Source organism: Melospiza melodia, chromosome 4, assembly GCF_035770615.1.
Source record: "Melospiza melodia melodia isolate bMelMel2 chromosome 4, bMelMel2.pri, whole genome shotgun sequence".
Taxonomy (NCBI): domain Eukaryota; kingdom Metazoa; phylum Chordata; class Aves; order Passeriformes; family Passerellidae; genus Melospiza; species Melospiza melodia.
Genome location: NC_086197.1, coordinates 59,844,770 through 59,864,922, shown reverse-complemented (window position 1 = coordinate 59,864,922; position 20,153 = coordinate 59,844,770). Strand labels below are relative to the sequence as shown.

General features: G+C 40.3%; 1 protein-coding gene across 1 annotated transcript; it reads right to left on the bottom strand.

Annotated features, from left to right (window-relative positions):
• Nucleotides 1-527: 527 nt before the first annotated feature.
• NDUFA12 (NADH:ubiquinone oxidoreductase subunit A12) lies at nt 528-12,993 on the bottom strand. The gene is made up of 4 exons (XM_063154886.1): nt 12,856-12,993; nt 9,590-9,672; nt 8,533-8,620; nt 528-800 (listed from the first exon to the last, which is right to left on the bottom strand). The coding sequence occupies exons 1-4, from the start codon at nt 12,942-12,944 to the stop codon at nt 620-622; spliced, it is 441 nt and encodes a 146-aa protein (XP_063010956.1). The 5' UTR covers nt 12,945-12,993; the 3' UTR covers nt 528-619.
• Between the last annotated feature and the right edge of the window lie 7,160 nt (nt 12,994-20,153).

The following is a 20,153-nucleotide window of genomic DNA, read 5'->3' as shown; positions in this document are numbered from 1 at the left end:
AGGGCCCTCTTCTGATGGCTGAGTTCCCTTATGGATGAGATGTCATTTGATTCATGTAGCCTTACAAGTTTTACATTATGTTTCATCCCATACTGGAACACGGCAATGCATTTTTCATACTCATGCACATACTTAGGAACACTTTATGAATGAAAACTATAATCCTGACTGGTCAAACTATTCTAACTTGTCTTATAAAAATTTATAGAGATGGCTTCCCAAAATAGTGTGTGAAGAGTGCATTATCTGCCATGCAGAGACGGTAAAAGATGATGTTGAAGATGAGAAATCTGTATTTCAAATGCATACACATTGTATTCTGCTGAATGACACAAATATGAGTAACTATCACAGGAATGATTATCATGCTAAAAAGAGTTAGAGAGCTGCTTATGTGAAGACAGGACACTGACAATATGAGAAAAAGCACAATATCTTGATGAGATTAAGACTTGTCATGTATTCTGTCCTATTTCCAAAATTTTCTCACTTGTTTCCTGCCCCCAATTCAATAAAATAAAGTACAATTCCTATAGGAGGCTTTTATTCCGGAGAAAACCAGTGCAAATACAATTTACACTGAAAGCCCAAGCTGAGCCAAGTCATGCTGTTGCTGCTGCTATTTGCTGGCTGGTTTGGGTGGGATCCACTCGTGTATCTTCTTGCGAGTAGTGGAGTAAGGCACGTACTGCTCGGGAGTGCCACTCACATTGAATTTATGCTTCTCCCAGATAAATTTACGAGCAACTGGTGGATGAGTGGTTGGAGGGTCATCCGTCATTGCGTGCAGCCAGCGGTGCCTTAAGAGGAAAAAGACATATTGTTAGTAAGGAACAGCACAGGATGTCTACCAAGCCTATCTCCTGACTCCCAAGGGTCCTCCCCTGAAGAGACACTAAGTGTCTTTATTCTGAGAAGGGAAAAAAAAAATTAATCCAGTGTGACTTTGAAGGAGACAACAGGATATTGATTTTAATTAGTTTCACAAGCATAACTGATAAGTAACAGTTCTGCCTCCAAGCAACTGAAAGCACACCTAAGTTCAAATTTCCTGTTCCTTTGTGGGCTCAGTATTTGGGCAGAGTTTGTTGTCACTTGTTTGTGCAGCCTTCACCAGGCAGCCAGGTTAAGGCAGGCACTACAAATGACAAGACCACGACGTTTGGTTTTGTTGCCTGGGCTTTTTCTTAGTTAGGTGATGGTGATTTGTTTTGTTTTCAATTACCAGAAGCCTACGCTGCACAACAATTTCCATGCCATTTTCAAAGCACACATGAGGCTGCCACTTGGGATACAGATTAACAACGTAAGTACACCTAAAACAAACACATAAATATTTACTGCCTGCACAACACAATGATTAATACCAATCAAATAGGGTAATTACTAAGTGATTCCAGTGATTAGCCTTTACCTATGAACTAAATGTCAGTCTTTCTCTGTGCAAGCAACAGTAATGATCAAGCACAGCATTTTCCCTAGCAATGTACTGAAACACTGCAGCAAGGACCAACTGAATTGCTTTCATCCCTTTCCTATTTCAGTGCCTGAAGAAACTTTCAAATACGAATTACATTTTAATTATCTGTCAGTTTACATGTACTTCATACTGTGTGTAGTTATGACAAAAGTAAGGTTATGACATTTTTGCAAGCTTATCTATTTTTTTACTGAGGTAGAATTAAGGAGATTTCTGCTAATCAGCTTTTGCAAAGACTTGACCTAAAAATATGAAGTCCTCTTTTCTAGTTCTATTAGAAAACCTAAAAATTGCATCTTCAGCCCTTAGCAACAAATCCAGCACACTTCATTTATACAGCAAAACAAAACCATGATAAAAGTGGTGAGAAATAAACTGACAGGTATATTCTAAATCCAAAGAGCTCTACAGAAAGTTGGTAATCTTTTCAAATTGCTTCTTGACATGTATTTAAAAAAAAAAAAAAAACACAACTTTGGCTATAACTTCAGTACAAAAATTTCACTTTAAAAAAAGTGTCAGCCTAAAGTTCTTTTTCTAGAAGTAAAAACCAAACAAAACCCCCAAACTAAAGCCACATATTGTAGGAATAAGGGCTTCCAGGAAACTGGCTTCAATATAAAATAAGATAGAACCACAAGATTGTTTAAAACTAAGAAGAAAAAACTGTATTTAGAGGCATAAAACAACTTCCTGTGTGAAAAATGATCCACTATGGAGTTTGGAAGTTACACACCTGTATAATGCTCTTCCTCTCTCTGCTCTCCTTTGTAAATCTGGTCTCATTCAAAGTGAACACACTGCTTTTACTAAAAAAAAAGATAAATGGCTAACAATTTCTGTCTGGAAAAAGGTGGGCCCATAGCACTACTAATCACAATGTGGTCTGATGGTACAGGATTAGAGGTTGCTCAGTTTTAACCCTGGTATTTTTAAGCAGCCTCTGAAATGCCCTGGCCACACCACCCAAAGCTCTCACCTTGGGTGAACTCTCTTGCCTGATTCTCCCCTGTCAGAATAATTCTGTGTACTGCTGTGCTTCACATCACCTCAGGTATCACGAGTCTTGTGACAGCCTGCATCAGGGTTGGCAGCACCACTGCAGAAAAGCTGACCTGACAGAGGAGGGCTCCTGTGCTCACACCCAACAAGCTCTCCATTGCTGACACAGAAACGGAGCTGTGGCATGAGAGGGCAAAAGAACAGTCCATTCTGCTTCTACTGACTCAAGGACTGCATTTCAAAACGCTTTGCAGTGTCACTCCAGAGGAGCCCCAGCTTTTCAGAGCTGCTTACTGCAACATATGCTGGCTTTGGCCGGAGCACAGTTAATTTTCTTTTTTAAAATAAAAATTAAGGCTCTTATTGCAATGTGCAAGGGATATGAATACAGTAAATTTAACTCTTATGTGACCGTGCTGCTTTGGGCTGAGGTAATTTTCCTCACAGTAGCTGGTATGGGGCTGTGTTTTGGATTTGTGCTGAACACAGGACTGATAACAGAGATGTTTTTGTTACTGCTGAGCAATGCTCACACAGAGCCAAGGCCTTTTCTGCTTTCTGTGCTGTCAGGGAGACTAGGGCTGTATGGGACGTTGGGAGGAGACACAGCCAGGACAGGTGACCCCAGTGCCCAAAGGAATATTCTGTACCACGTGGCATCATGCTCAGGATATAAAGCAGGAGGAAGAAGGAGGTAGAATGTTTGGTCTGGTGATATTTATCTTCCCAAGTCACCAATATGCGTGATGGAGCCCTGCTCTGAACACCTGCCTGCCCGTGGGAAGCAGTGAATGAATTCTTGTTTTGCTTTGCCTGTGTGCAATTTCTGCTTTCCCTGTTGACCTGTGCTTATCTCAACCTGTGACTTTTCCAGCTTTTTCCCTTCTAATTCTCTCCTCAGTCCCACTGGAGGGGGAGTGAACAAGCAGCTGCCTGGGGCTTGGGGTCTGGCTGGGGTTAAACCATGACACAGGCAACTCAGAGCACACACATGTTCACCCAGTGATGCTTCTGATAACAGAGGATAAGGATCCTGCACACAAATCCCTACTTAGGCACTGTTATCACACCTCACCATCCTCACGCTCCCCTAGAGCCTTGCACACCACCAGGATGGACAAAAACTTATCAGACAGAATGCCATTACAAAGGCCCTGAATGAAAGGCTGCAGCAAGCACAGCACTAGAACTGTAGCAATGCTCAGCTAAAATCAGCTATATTCCAAGCCTGTGTGATGTCTGCTACTTCTGTCATTACAAGTGTGCTTGTCACACATTCATTCCTTGAAACATCAGAAAAGTTTCACAATAGCATTTAACAGAGTAGCTTCACCTGCCATTTAAACTATTGCTTTGCAGCTTCTAAAGACTAAGTCAATAAAATATTTTAAAATACAGCATTTTTGAGTAGTTAGTATCTTTGGGTTGAAGATTTTCTGGATTTCTATAACATCAACATGATACTAAGCTTAAATTTAAACAGATCAGCAAAACCAATCCTTGAATCACATTTTCTCACTGGAAAGTAAAAATAAAATTGCTCACTGACAAGACATGCCAGTACAGTCACAGGTATTGAAAAACATGAAGAGATTTCAAAAGTTTGTTTAGACAATCAATCCACTATGAATTATGCTTATATTTAGGAGTTTCAGGGCTTAACCTGGTCACAAAAGATTCCCCTTAGAAGCACAGCATGTGACTTACAAAAGCATTCTGGTTTGCAGAGTCTGTTCTCTTAAACAAAAGCTCCCACTTTCCACTTAAAATCTTGAAAACTTTATTTTGGGAAGACTTTCCCCTTGACACCTGCCTCAAAGAATCATTTGAAGCTCTGAAATCTCAGACTCTACCCCCAGATGCTCAAGGAAAGCTTTTCATGCACTAGACTGAACAGCATGAATAAAGAGATATGACATCCTGCAGATGGCCAGATTTCTTTCTGTACAAACCCTGCCTATAAATCCTTCGTGGAGAAAAATATTCAAAAGCAATTAATGACTAAAAACCTACAAAGAAGCAGACAACTTGCACAGAGCACAGAAAAATCAGGAGGATGCAAGCAGCTCTGAAGAGGCTGGAGCAGCTTCCTGAATCAGTGAACAGTCATCACTGGGAAGCAGACTGAGGCCAGCAAAGCCTTTGCACCTTTTCTTGCATAAATGGACTAAAGACACCTCAAAGCATCTTCAAAGGCTCTCAAGGCTATGTAGAATTTTTCCCAAAGTTGTAACAAATATTCAGAAGCAAGTAGATTTCAAACTGAAGCTACAAGGGACTGGAGCCAATTACGTGATGCACAAGCTGTCAAACAAGAACTGGTGCTACACAAACTCAGCAGCCACCACCATATGTGCCTCTGCAAGGTTCAGGCACAGCCTGTGCCAGCTCACCATGTTTGCCAACTTGTCAACATCCCCTTTTTGCCACGTTTGCCATGCTGCAATGAGACAAGAGAAATTAACAGGTGGCTTCAGGTCATAGGGCAGAGAAGGAAAAAGGGATAACAAATGTGTTTATTTGTTTACCATGGGAGATAACTTTAATTTCTCATGCAAGTTACTGCACCATAGCAATGAGATGCCATCCAATTTACCTGAAAACACCAAATTAGCATTTAATTGAGCTATAAACCCCCACAAATTTATTGTGAAGCTACTAGAAGGATGGAAAAATTTCCAATCCCTTCTTTTTCTGTTCAATCTTTCTGCTTTGTTTTCCTTGAAGGCAAACTTGAAAAGCAGCATTTTACAGGAAATTGCACATTTCCTTACTTTTTCTAGTGTGCTGGCACTTTAGGTGTGAGGTGCTACCTTTCTCCCTGTCAGATCAACTAAAGAGGATGCAGACTATTAAACTGAAGGTAAATTTGCAATTCTTCACTATATGAGGTAAACACTCCTGGAGCTCCTTCCAAAGATGTCAGATTTGGATCATATGAATATAAAACCTCAAAGGACAGACACTACAAATACACAGGACAGCTCTGGCAAAATGTAGTGTCCCTACAAAAGGAAAAACTATTCTCAAATTACAGCTCTTCTTTTCCCCCAGGATCATACTGAAAGAGCAATTTATTTTTAACTAGTATGTACACTTGCACCAGTTGTCAATTTGTTTGTTCAAAGTATTTGGCCAAAATGCAAACCAAAGTCCATTACACCAGAAATACAATAAACAAATAGCTTAAACATAGGCCAAAGATTAGTGATGCTGCAATGGAGACATCCATGAAAACACTAAGCAGAGTCCCCACAGGCATTGCTATAAACAAATTGAACTTCTATTGTTTATACATTCACAGAGCACACCCCATCACTGTGCTCAAAAATGGAAGCCCTGAGTTCCTGCAAACAACACTCACTAGTAAGAGACAAAATAGGCATTTGGTTTCTCTCACTGTCTAAAAGTGAAAAAGATTAATTTGTGTGGAGAAAAAAAGAAGTCAAAATATCTTGTAAAGCATTACAAGAAGATTAATATTCATCATTCCCAAGGCAAGTATTAAAGAAATTTTTTAATAATCTAATTAACTTGTCTCCAACAAAGTAGATACCAACATCTGGATTTTAGAGACAAAAAAAAAAAAAAGAAAACCCAGAGTAAAAAAGAAGTGAAATAACAACTAAATCAGAATAAACTACAAGCCTACATATTCTAGTGTGGAAACACTTTTTAAAAGCAACAGTCTCGATTCCCTGGAGAGCAGACATATGTCACAACAACACTCTGATTTCCTTTAGACTGTGCCATTTCAGTAGATCCGTTGTCAGAAGACATTACATCAATTATTTCAGAACACCGAAAATACTCAGTAGCTCCTAAAATGGTATTACAAGATGTTATTGCATACAAGGAGGTTCTCTTGCTGCTTTTCCTTTTTCTCTAGTATCTGAGAGAAAAGGGTAAAGGGTAGCATTTTCTTCCAGTCATTTCCAGAACTTTGCAACATACCAAAATGCTTTTTTTGAATGAGATTCACTTGATTGTACTTGAACAATCACTCACATTCTGCAACCTTGAAGGCACAGAAGTTACTGCAAGAAGGATACAACAGCATACTCACAGAACTGAGTTGAATTAACTGAACTCCAGAGTAAAACCATCAGTGTTCAGAGGAAGCATTCAGATCACACCCACCTCTAACAGCAGTACTTTAAATACTTCCCAGCTGAGTCAAGGACGACAAACATGTATCATACTGTTATACTATGGATTAATTACTTTCTTTGTAAGTATTTTCACACAGTTTCATTTATTTCCAACAAATTTTTGGGTCCAAAATAACCACTCATTACCTGTTGCACAACTCTAGTGTTACACTGACAGCAGCTTGTACAAAATATTGTCAGTCTCAATTCAGAAGTCTATGCCATGTTAAAAATTTAGGGCAGTATAGCACCAGATAAAATTTTTAAAAAGTCTTAAGAGACAGCATTTATTCCCAGCGAAAATATTTCTATTTTTAAAGATGTCTGTATGGAAATACACATCAGTGATTTAGATGTGTCACAAAACTAGGATTCCTATGTAAGAATGAACATATGTTATCATGGGACATACAAATTTATCAGCAAGAAACACCATCCCCCTCCTTATCCCCCCTGCCCCAAAAAAACCCCCAAATCCACAAACCTGACTGGTACTGCACAACTAGGTTTCCTGACAAAAATACCTTAGAACACAAGACTGTTCACCCTTCTGTGCCTCATTACCCTCACCAGTCTTGAAAATAATGAAATCTTTACTGCTTCTTGTAAAGGAATTTTTTCCACATTGATAGGAAAACAAGATTTTCTACCTCATTAATTTCTGTGAAGTAAACAAGCTACTTTACTCTTGAAACATCACTTTGATTCTCAGGAAGAAACTTTATACTGAGGTCTGTAAAAAGGCAACAAATATCCCATAAGCAGAAGGAAAAAAAAAAAAAAAACAACAACAAAATAAAACCCAAAAGAAACAAAACCTGTGCCTCAAAATAAAGGAAATCTTAAAACCCAGCACAGTCTAATAGTGGACAACAACCAGCACCAAACAACAGTTATGCAGAGAGCAAGGCACAAACATCCTGGTGTTGGAGATTCTAATGTCACTTCCAAAAACAATGGCACTCAGTTCTTACCAAATAAGACAGAAAAAAGCATTAACCACATTAAACATAATATATGGCTGGGAGAGCTTGAAACAAAATTGACCACCTAGAGTCTACCCACACACTCCTCAAATGTTCCAGTGAGAGCTACAGTTTAGGAGATGTTAAGATCAATCCCAGCCTTGGCACAGAACATTTGTCACAGGAGTAATAACAACCAGTGTTTGCTCAGTCCACCCAAACACTTCTCCTTTGATGTCTCTTCTGCTCTTTGTGGCTGAAGGGCTATTCCTGTTCCTTAAGAATTACACAGAGATTGGTTTTACTAGTAAGCATTGTTACTTTATGTGGTGTCAGTTTTCTAGGAAAACAAAGAAAGGGTCAACAGCTGTGGCCAGAGACCTTGTGGAACACAAAGCTGTACAGAACTATTACTGAAATGCATGAAAAGAAAACAAAACCTCAATAAAAATTATAGTCAAGCAGCAGTCAACATATGGAGCACCCTGGCACTTTAATGTTTCCTACCACATCAGTGTATATAAATTGAAACAATTATGTTGTTAGTGGCTGTGGGTTAAGGAATGTTGTTCCACCATTGCCATATGTTCCTGATGTTCTTGCTTACGATGGAAATAACAAATATTTTACTTCTTACCATTAGCAGGGAATCACAAGTAATAAAGAAAATTAAAGACTGTTTTGACCTGCTCAATCTGGCTGGCAAAATGCTTTTCTCAGTCCAAAAAGCAGTGAGTACCTCTGCCAGGACAGTGAGCAATAAACATGTATGCAGTTCAATATTAGAAGTAATGAGTCTGAAATCTTCTGGTCATAGCAAAACAGCTACAACCATGAAAACTTTTTTTTTTCCACCTTCTGCTTTGTAATATAAGAAAATATAAAGCAATTACACAATTGGTATCTGTTCACACTATTAAGCTAAACAGTTTACCATTCAGGGGGCACCATGCTTCCATCAACTTCCCAGAAGGTATTTTTGCCATTCATTTCCTCAGTATATACAACCCATCTGTGCCGACCTTAAGTAAACAAACAGAAATACCATGTTAGCTCAAAAGAATAAAATATTTGCTTATAAAGGAGAGAATTCAGGAAAACCAAGGGAAAACATTTTGAGTGATAGTATCTACCATAATGAGCACTTATTTTTGAACCAGCACACCTTTTATTTTCCAAGTCTTCTGAATTTCCATTGCTACTGTAGTTCCAGATGACTGAATCTAGCACTCTCACAAGGCAGGAAATATTGGCTATTGTATAAATAATGGGAAATAACAACTTATCAAATTTTCAGGCAGAGAAACAGGTTTGGGGTTTTTTCCCCTCTGTTACGAGGAGTCTTTTCCAAAAGGACATTGCCACTGATAACCTAAGACTAAACTAAACTTCAGCTACACAAAACTACCTAGCAATGTTAACCAGCAAGTGCTTTCCCTGGTTACACTCCAAGTTAACCTACAGTCAGCTTGGCCTGACCAGTGTGTCATTGCTTACGTGTCACCTGTGTTGCTTTAGGTGCTGCCTTTTTAAGTACTCTAGAAGCTTGATTTAAAATCCCGTTATTTAAGGTAATAGTAAGTTTAAACCAACCTGTGCTCTTTGCCCTGAAGTGATCATGTAAGTGAGTAAAGCTGTGAGGCAGTTTTAAAGGTAGTTCTCCTTCTTTCCCCACCTGTTAAACTACCAGCCTTTAGGTCAAGGACCAAATTCAACTCTCAATCACACTATCATGTAGCTTTACCTACACAGAGACCATATGACTGGCTTGTATTTATCCCATATTCATTGTTTCACATTGACTGTGTTTGCAAATGAGGAATGCAACAGAGAAACAGAAGCATTCAAAGCATTTCTGTAAGTGTAAGACTCACACAAGACAAGTGCAGGGAAGTCAGGCAGGTAATGAATTGCATTTCACTAGCAGAAAGGACACAAGCTATGTGGGAGCTGCACAGCTGGCTGGGAGGTGTTCACATTAGCACACGTACCAAAGAAGTTTCTTTTGTCTTCATAGTATTTGTTTCCATATTTGTCAATTCCTATCAGATTACCAGTCTTCAAATCGTTGACCCTGTGAATTATCAAAACAACAGTTTCAGTTGGTGTCCTCAGAATGAAATTGTGACAGAGGTTTCTTCAGGGTTAGTAAAAACCTGTACACATGCATGCAAAGATATTTTTTAAAAAAGCTATTCAAGCTTATGGATTGCAAATCAATCACCAATTCCTGCAACTGGCATGCATCCCACTGACAGGATGACAAAAGCCATACAAAAAGGCTTTTGGGGACCCTCCCTTATTTAACAGCTCATTATAGTAAAATATAAAGCAACTCTACAAGGTAACAACTTAACACCCACAAACCCCTAAGTACCGCGGGAGTCACAGAGACACGGGTTAATGTGCTTGGTAGGAAATGTTACCATCCCTCTCAACTACTAGCAGCTGCTATTTCAGCCTGAATTGCCATTGCAAGCGCCCTGCACTGAAGCAGCACAAGAGACCTCACATGTCTGTGTGGGCAGTAACCTCCAAGAGAGGAACAGTAATAATATTTCAGCCCATCGAAGCTGCTTGCCAAGGAAATACATGCTAAGCCCTAAATTATAAGTGCTACTTTCTTGCTTTTGTATAATTGTGAAGGATCCACGCATTCACCCTGCAACTCTGTGAGACTTTCACTGACCCAGATAAGGTTTATACGAGTTTCAATTCTTTATGGAGAACATATTTTAACATTATTGTAGAAATCAGTCATTAAACTGAGCCTATGATTTATATTATGGTGATAAAACACTAATATTAATCAAAATGCTCTTCTCCCTCTATATTTGCAATTTTGCTTTCCTTTTTACTGACATTGATGCCAGGCAGCATTAGATAAGGAAAAGTTTCCTCTCAAAGATTTTAGTTGTTTGTAGTATTATGCACACTCTCAACTCAATCCCAAGTGAGAGGAGGAATGTGCTCAGATGAAGTTTTTTGTTGTCTTTTCCCCAGGGTGCATGAAATTGGCAATCATTGCAGCAAGCACTTGTTTTATACCTCTGTGGTGGCAGGCAGAGAAATTCTCTGACACATTCATCTGAAACATTCAAAGATCTCTGGCTCAACTATACGAGCCTGAGTTCCCAGCTTCAGAAAAAGAAGAGTCATTCCACTGCTGCTCTCCCTTCCTTTTCCCCCTCCCTTCCTTGCAAGTGCTCTTATGTCCTTGTCCTGACTTCATGCCCTGAATACCAATATCAGACACGAAGGGGTATTTATGGCTTCCAACCAATTTCACTGAATTTTAAGTAAGGGGAACATTTCCAGCCACAAAGGCTCTTAGTAATTTGACTTCACAGCATAAAAATCTTCTGCAGCTGCTTCAGTGGAAAACATATAGAGAAAAGCAGGGAAATTCAGAGAAAGAGTCTCCTGACCTGGGTAAATAATTATTTTCCAGTTACCAGTGGTAACTTCTTAAAGTCAACCACTGCAAGAAAGAACACCTTGATAACTCTGCCTTTAAACACCAAACCTATCCCTTGAGCTGGGAGGGTGATTTAATGGCTTGAAAGGTGAGCAGGAGGCAGCAGCTGTTTGTGGTTGGTGTGGTTACGAGGATCAGCTGTGCCTCCTCACCTGGCACACTAACTTCAGTCTTCTGGAGGAAAATAAGGACAGCACTGCCTCCAGTCTTGCCTGCCCTCTTCTGCTGTGTGGTAGAAAGCTGTAAACACAGCCTGTGATCTCAGACTCACAGAAGGTCTCTGAGGAGACATTTATTCAGCTGTGCTTAGGAAGAGACACTATGATGACAGCTAACACTCAAACTCTTCCACACTTTCATTTCCCCAGCTCCATTTCTCCTTGAGAACTGTCAGAGTAATGGCTACAGCCTGAGAAGGAAAACAAAGTGGAGGAAACAAGCTGGGGGAGGGAGGGGGGTAGGTGTGTGACAGAAAACAGTAATTATGATAGCAGTAAAGCACTAGCCAGGGAAATCATGAATTGTCTTACTGCTCAACAGCAACTAAAGCCACCGTATGAAAATACTGATGAGGCCTGATCAGCACCTGTGTAAAACTTTATCTCTTCAAAACAGATCAATTTAAGCCACAAAAAATAACAGAAAAAGGGCCACTATGATGTGTATGGGCAGGGGGAAGCCTTCAAGAAGGCTCAGAAAGCTTGGCTTGTTTGTTCTAAGATAAGAAAATCCTTAATATATAGCAGGAAATTTTGTATTTGCTAATCACCCCTATCCCATATTCCTGACTTCCCAATATTGATTTCAAAAGGCTTTTTTAGCATGTGGTCAGGCCTAAAACATTTACTGGACACATCCTAAATCTTTTCCAGGACTAACTACAAAGATAACACAGGTTACTGACACTGCTGAATTTGGATCACACACATTTTAGACTTCCACCCTTGATCTGAATGAAAAAAGAGTACCTTTGTAAACCTGGTGCTCCTATTTGGGAGCAGCTTCAAGCATGCTGTACCACAACTGAAAACACTTGTGACAAGAAAGAGATGAGATGTGAGTGAGTGAGGGAAAAAATAACCAGGAGAAAGTTTAATGTGGACAAGTGCAAGATTCTGTAGTTGGGAATAAAGTACTCAGACATGAATGGAAACAAAGGCTGCAACTTATTTTGCACTAAATGCCACTGGGGCTGGAGGGCATCCAAAGCTGAGCAGAGGTCAGCAGTGACAATCCACTGCCAAAGAGCAGATGTGATCTGCAGTTTGAAGCGAATTAGAAGAAATAGAGCCAGTAAGGCAGATGAAATAACTCTCTTGCTTTAGAGCACGGGATTTCAGCAGACGCACGGCTGTCCGATTGGTACTGTTCCCGAAAGCCACTGCCAGCCTGAGGTGACCCAGAGCAAAGAGCACCATGGTGTTCACAGACGCACCGAGTGCAGCTGCCGCAGAGACACGGCTGTGCCAACAGGACCACAGACTGGGGCCGGACACCAGCAGAGCCGGCCCGGGCAGCTCAGCATCCAGGAGCCCTGCGAGGTGCCTCAAGAAGAGAAAACAGCCGCGGGCCCTGCCTGGGGACCGCTCTGAGCCCAGCACCCGCTGCCGACCGGGACACGCCGCCCTCGGCGGGGCGGAGCGGGCTCGCCCCGAGGCCTGCCCGGCCCCCGCAGCGCCCCCTCACGCCCAGCCCCGCCCGGCCGCCCCTCAAGGTGACCCCGCGGGGCGGCGGTGGCGCAGCGGGGAGGCCCCGCCGCCCGCGCCGCTGCCGCGTTACCTGAGCAGCTGCACGATGGCGCCGCGGACGCCGCCGTGGCCGCCGATGTGCTTCAGCGCCCGCTTCAGCACCTGCACGTACTCCGCCATCTTGGGGCGGGCCGCCGCCTCCGCCGCCCCGCCTCACGCCCGGCCGCCCTTGGCCACAGCGACGGAAGCGGAACCAGCGGCGGGATCCGCCTGCGGGCCTCCCGTGCGGCCAATGAAGGGCGTCTGCTGCCATTGGCTTCAGTCTGCGCCGGCTGGCTTTGTGTAACAACTGCCTACTGCTTACACGTAAGGTCGGCAACATACAAGGAACTTCAGGGTAGGGAGAAAAGCCTCTTTATAATAGAAATGTCTACTGACAGTCTCTTATTTCACAAGATGTGTGGTAAGAAAAGTTACCAAGACACGGCAGTGAGGAGTCCAGGGCTGCTCGGATCAAGAACCAAGGGGCAGGGCAGGTGACATCTCACCCCGTGCAGACTGCGGGCGATGGCAAGGGGACAGCTTGACAGTCTTGTCTCTCTTGGCTTTTCCCAACCCTGGTAGGAATTCCCAGCAAGGAATGTGTTCCTATCGTCTCATGCATGGTCCACTCCACCTCTCCATCTTGTCCCGGTGCCTTCTCCTGGTTCTGCACCAGCCCGAGGAATGCCTTTGGTTGGCCTGCTGTGGGTGTTGGCAGAACTTTACTACTGGCACTCCTGTGAGCAGGCACGGTGCAGAAACTCTCCCTGACCTTCATAAGGCTAGGGCTAGACAGGGCAGGCAAAAATAGATCCGTTGTACTTTGTCAGAGCAGGCAGGACTTGGAAAAGCACCAGGCAAATGCTGCCCATGAGCAGAGAGCAGCTGTCAAACATGGGGAGGCCGAGTGCTGGACTGTCACTGCCAGAACTGGGGTTTTGGGAAGGGACAAAGCAGAGGAGCTGCAGTGAAAAATTATGTAGGTAGTGTTGAACTTGAAAGGAGAATGAGATGGAGAAAAACCTGTGTCAGCCAAGTTCCCAGTGTGGAAATAGATCCATTTCAACCTAAAGTCTAGTGGTCTGAGCTTCCACTCAAAACTTTTCCGTTTTAACACAAGTGGTTTTGTTTTCAAACACAAAATGTAGGCCCTGCTGGTTCTGTGCTCGAATGACAGCTTCTCTTTTGCAACAAGTCTCAGGCTTCAGTATACTTGTGGCAGGTTATTTGCATTTCCACAGTCCACAGTCTTAGAAAATTTATTAAATGTATTAAAATTTGGTCAGATAAGTGTACATTAGCAGGCATAAAAACATTTACAGTCAGAATTCACTCACTGTCTTTAACTTAATCCACAAAACCCATTATTTTGATATAAACTACTGATGATTGAGTGTAAAACATGAAAGAAGTATAGTTTAAATTAGGAAGCCAACTTTGGAGACATTTTATAAGTTCAATACTTATGCCAGTTTCTAAGCCTATTCCTGATTAATGTAACTGAGATAATTTTCACCAACTGCCAAGTATAATTCCATGAGAATTTTCTCCGCTGGCAGTGAAAAGATACAGTTTTTTTGTTGTGGGTTTTTCCCCCCAAGACTTAAAATTATCTGGATCACTTCAATGATCCATATGGCACCATGGTTCTTTGTCTGAGAAAGTGTCCTCTGTGGAGGACAAGGCATTGTGACACAAAGCTGGAAGAATGGATCAGCTTCTTAATGTGACTTTGTTGCTACAGAAGACTTTGTAGGGAATACTTTCTTAGTAGCACAAAAATTTTACAGCATCTTCTTTGGATTGCATTTTAAATTTTTTTTGTACTATTTTCTCCATTACTTTAGTCAAGTGAGATCTCCACTGAGGATTTCATTACCTCATAACTGCTGAAGTCCCATCACATCTACTCAAACTGCTTCTGTAAATGTGTCACTGTGCATGAAAAAGAGAATCTGAATACTGTGTTCAAAAATTCTCCCTGAACTCAGTGCAAATGTCACAGTTAAATACAGTGGAATGCAAATGCAAGTATGTCTTCCTAAGGATTTACTGGGACATCTCTGGGAGATGACAGCACTGAAATTCTGTCTTGTCACTCAAGGTGCTTGTCAAACTCATGCACCCATACAAAATATTTAATTCCCAGGGTTTTTAAACTTAAGACTCTTGTTAGATGTTGCCTTTTTTTTATCCCAAAATTAGCACACTGAACCTCACTGCCTCAAAAACTCTTGCTAAATATATTTGATGCTGCCTTGTTTTTCTCCTCTAGTTCAAGTACATGTCACAAAATTAGTGCCAGTACTCTTTTTCAAGCCTAAAACCCCCTCTCAAGTCTGAACACAAGTAACTGGCTTCTTTCCTAAGAGAGCATAACAAACAACATATTTTTCGAAAATAAACAAATCTGTTTCCTAAATGACTCAAAGGATGACACGTAACTTCCCTTCATTTTGTTAGCACACAACCATCTCACTGAATCCTAGTTTAGTTTTAAAGAGCTTTATTCAGTGCTACAATTGATCTTGAAAAACTGAAGTTCATATATTCTCAGAAAGTGCAAAAGTCAACTGATCTACAGAATAATTTAGTGTTTACATTTTACCTTAGAAGAACTCCTTTTAATGCCTATTCCACTGCCATTTCCTCTGCTCTTAGTATGGAAAGTCAGGTAAATTTATTCTGCAATGGTTCACAACTGTGGAACATCCATTTACAACAAAAAATGGAAATCCTTTTCTTAATTAAATTAAGAAAAAAAAAATCCAACATAAGACTAACAAAGAAGAGAATACTATGCTCTTATTCCTGCCCCATCCCTCTAAAACTGCAAAATTCCAGAAGCACAGTACAATCCACAACACAAACCTCCACAATTAAGTGTCCAGTATTAATCTAATCCAGTCTCTAACCATAGTGTCTCTCACTTTAGTCTAAACAGTGACATCTCTAATGCTTTCACTAAAACATTTTTTTAGTCTTATCATCCATATATATTTCCTAAAAACACAGTGAAATAAGTTTTTGTCACTTGGGTTCTACTGATTGAAAGTGTTAGAAGCTAACTTCATAGCCTGGAAGGATGAAATATTACCAAAAAAGTACATACTTCCATCATTTACAGAAAAATATTTCAGTATCTAAGCTGTGAGGACAGTTTAACTCTCAAAAGCCCTAGAATAATAAATTTACTGTCACTTTTAGAAAACACCTGCCCCTTTGTGGGAAATGTCTGGGTTATTTCTCCAGCAGTAACTCTACCTTCATCTTTGATTTTCCAATGGCAAAATTCTCCTGGTTACAGAGTGAAAGAAAAATTCCTTTTGGAGCTGTTCCTCAGGGAGCCTTCATTAGCCAGACTAGGTGGCTGTTCAGTTTGCTCCCTGGTAAAACCCCAGGAAGCAGGAGAACTGAAGTCATCATAAAGGAGCTCAGACACCTCATGAACAGCTTATTGGGAGGGACTGGACTGCAGGTCTGCTAAGGACCAAAGCCACAGGGTTGGCTGCTCACATGTCTCTTGCTCACCAACTCTCTTGTCTGGGGAGTTGGTATTGCCAGGAGGTTCAGAGCATGGCACTTTGGTTCTCTAGATGTCAGCAGGGAGTTCTGCTGAGTGAAATGCACTGTGTTAGCTCAGAAAAACCCACAGTTCCATCTGCTTTCTCTGTTGTCACAGGCAAACCCACCACAGTTTAGTCAAAAGCATTCCTAGAACATCCCTTCTGTGCTATCCCTTTTCCCCTACCATTTCACACAGAACACAAATATTGCTGTCTCCTTATCAGCACCCCACCACCTCCCCTTAATCCAAGCAAAGTTAACTTGAAAATATATTTGGGCAAGCATTACTACAAGGTCCAGTTATTGAAAAAATAATCAGGAAATGCATTTGTTCAACCTGTATCAACAGCCACGAGAACCTTAAGCATCCAGATGTTGACACTTGAAGATGGTGATGCTCCAGCAGTCCAAATGATTTGCACCTGCAACACAGTGCCTCTGAGGGCACAGCTGGTTCTTACAGTCAAGCCAAATGCACAACTCTGACTTCTTATAAAGATTCACCCAAGAGAAAATTGTACTCTCTATTAGCCATTGAGTATCAGAGCAAGGGTAAGGCTATCCACAGCATGTATCAGCACAAGACTTGGTACACATGGCAAGAAAAACAAAGCAGCACACCATAGATGGATTCTATGATTCAACAGAAATGTTCTTTGGAATTATCTGACAGAGGTATTAGGAGGTAAGGCCAGCCTGGCTGTTAGGGATGTTTGTTGACAGAAAAAGTCAAATGCCCCAGAGGTGGCCAAAAGGCTGTGGGAAGTTACTAGCAGAAGAAAGAGCAGTTCATTAGCAGACTGACTGGGGAACAGGGCCCTGCAGAATTCAGTGGATGCAGAAGAGGGCCACAGAAATGGTCAGAGGGCTTAAGCCCCTCTCCCATGAAGACAGACAGAGTTAGGGTTGTTCAGCCTAGAGAAGGCTCTGAGGAGAGCTCCTAGTGGCCATTTAATAATTAAAGGAGGCCTACAAGAGAGATGGAAGACATTAGGGCTGTAGTGATAGGACATGGGGCAATGGTTTGAAAGGCCAAGAGGGCAGATTTAGATTGGACACAAGGATGAAACAGTTGGACTCAATGATCTAAGAGGTCTTTTCCAACCCTAATGGTTTTATGATTCTATGAAATTCTATATGATAAGGGTAGTGGACACTGGAACAGGTTGTCCAGAGAAGTTGTGGATGTCCCATCCCTGGAAATGTTCAAGGCCACACTGGATGGGGTTTTGAGCAATCTGGTCTAGTGGGAGGTGTCCCTGCCCATGGCAGGGTTGGATCCACGTGATATTTAGGACTCCTTCCAACCCAAACCATTCTGTGATTCTAAGCACCAAGAGACATTAACTCTTCAAAACAGAGGCAAGATAGAGCCTGGAGTAAAATTTCTTGAGAAAGAGACTTTAAATGCTAATTTCCAGCTCTTATAATCAGTAAAGTCATTGTATTATCCAAACTTTATCTTTTACCAGCGCACCTTACATTTTCTCTGCAGTGTGTCAGTTAATTTACTTCATGATAAAAACATTTCAGAATTTAAACATGGAAAGAATGGCAATTTGCTTCTCATTTGGGATAACGTTCTGGGTTATCTGCACATCCACACAAATACCACATTTGTTTATAACAGAAGATGAAAACTAATAAACCTTACACTTTTAAAATTATCATTGAGAAATCAGTTCTGAAATAGACCAAAAGTTATGTTGATTTCACATCAATAAATTCATTATTTATCCAGTAGTATTTAAAACTGAAATGTTTACTTGAATATCTGAAGTCTGTTTCTTTCAAAAGAAAAAACACTTTGTTCAACCATACTGTTTTCAACCTAAAACTGATCCATAATGAATCAAATACTAATTTCCAAATATCCATTATTGCATTATATGACATGAAGATCCATGACTGGGGTTCATTACAATACATATTTCCATACAGCATTTTAAAAACCAAAACACTAGTAAATTAAAATTTACAATAAATTATTAATTGTCAAATGCATAGGCCAAAAAGTAGTAAGCATGGAAAGGGTTAATTGCAAAAAGGTTAGGAAACAGCAAGATATTGCAGCTACCACAAATCCCAGAGACTGAATATAACCAAGAATACTCCACTGTATAATAAAAATGTGAAAGATCCACAAACTATTTGTAATCATGTACAGTGCTCTAGGTCTATATGACAATCTGTATAAAACACTAACAAATAATAGGATATTGCAGTTGTTTTCTATAATAGAAACTTACAATTTATTTTTAAAAATACATCCAAAATAGAGTTTTCTAATTTAGCCAGATTTCAAGACATTTAAAGTGATTTTCTTTATACAACAGCAAGACAAATACAGTGATACTGTATTGCTTACACTGAAACTGATGTACTAGCAAACCACAAAGGCTGAACAAAATGCACAGGACAAGTTTCAAAAACAACAGACTGACTTTCACTGACCCTGAAGATCACACAACAAGAATAAATGTATGACAGATAGGTTTGTGACTACGGAAGGTATTGCAATGAGGGAACTCTTGTAAAAAGTTTAAAATATAACAATTACTTTCACTAGGAACTTTAGCAGTATGAAACAAGCAACCTAAACCCACATACATGTGTGCAACATACAGTTTCATGAAAAATATTTGAACTAGTAAGCTTATTATATGTAACAGTACTATTGTTTTTAAATTATAGGATTCTAAAATGTATAAAACTGTTTTTCCTTTCATGTGATTTATATTAAAATGAATTTTCTTGTTCTCAGCATTGAAAATTTAAAGCTGTTAAAACTAAACTTCTCCTTTCATTGGCAAAGAGTTTTTGGTGGGTAAATGCCACAATTTGATTAAATCCTGACAGGCTCTGAAAACTCTCAAGGCTTATAAAGATCAAAAAGTTGAGAAGTAATTTAAAGTTGAAAAGAAATCAGAAAAATTATGAAATAGTTTAATATCCATGGTGGATTAGGCTTCAATATTCACATTTTAGTTATTGTATTGACAGTGGTACTGACAGAACCCAGTAATATTAGCCAGTCTCTCATTCAGTACCAAGGAATTCATTCATAAGACTATAAATGACAATAAATCACACAGGTGGTAATGTGAGATCATGTAATCATAAAAAATAACTGATAGAAACACTAAGGGTCTCAGCTGAAGGTAACAATATATTTCATTTAACTTAGAAGCAGTTATCTTAAAGCAAACAAAACCAGAACTTCACAGTTTGGTTTTTCCATGAGCTGTTACATTGTTCTTAAGAGGACTGTAATGGTTAACATGGATGAATAAAGAAAAAACATGTTGATTCCTGTATTTTCCTGTTTTAAAGCTCCCATTCCTGAGAAAACCCCATTATGCCTCATTCCTTATCAAAAGGATGAATTTATAGTTTGAGACAGATTAATGAAATAATCTGAAATAATTAATTAAGATCCTGCTGAGCAAAGTGAGTAACACTGAAACAACAACCTCCTCTATGGGATGCATCTTTTAGATCATTATAAAGACAAAACAGATTAATTGGCAGGCAGCATAGATCAGCTGCATTCCACCTTTACATCAATCTTGAAAATTTATTACCGTAAAAATTGAAAACTTTGGGGGGGAAAAAAAGGTCACTTACCAGTAGCCAGAGCTGTTTGCTATGTGTGGTATGCATGCACTTTGGCTCTTTAGAGGTCCAAATGTCAGAGGTATCCAACATCATAAAATGCAGGGGTTTTTGGCCCTCACAATATACAAACACCTGAATTTAAACAACCTTGTGAAACATGAC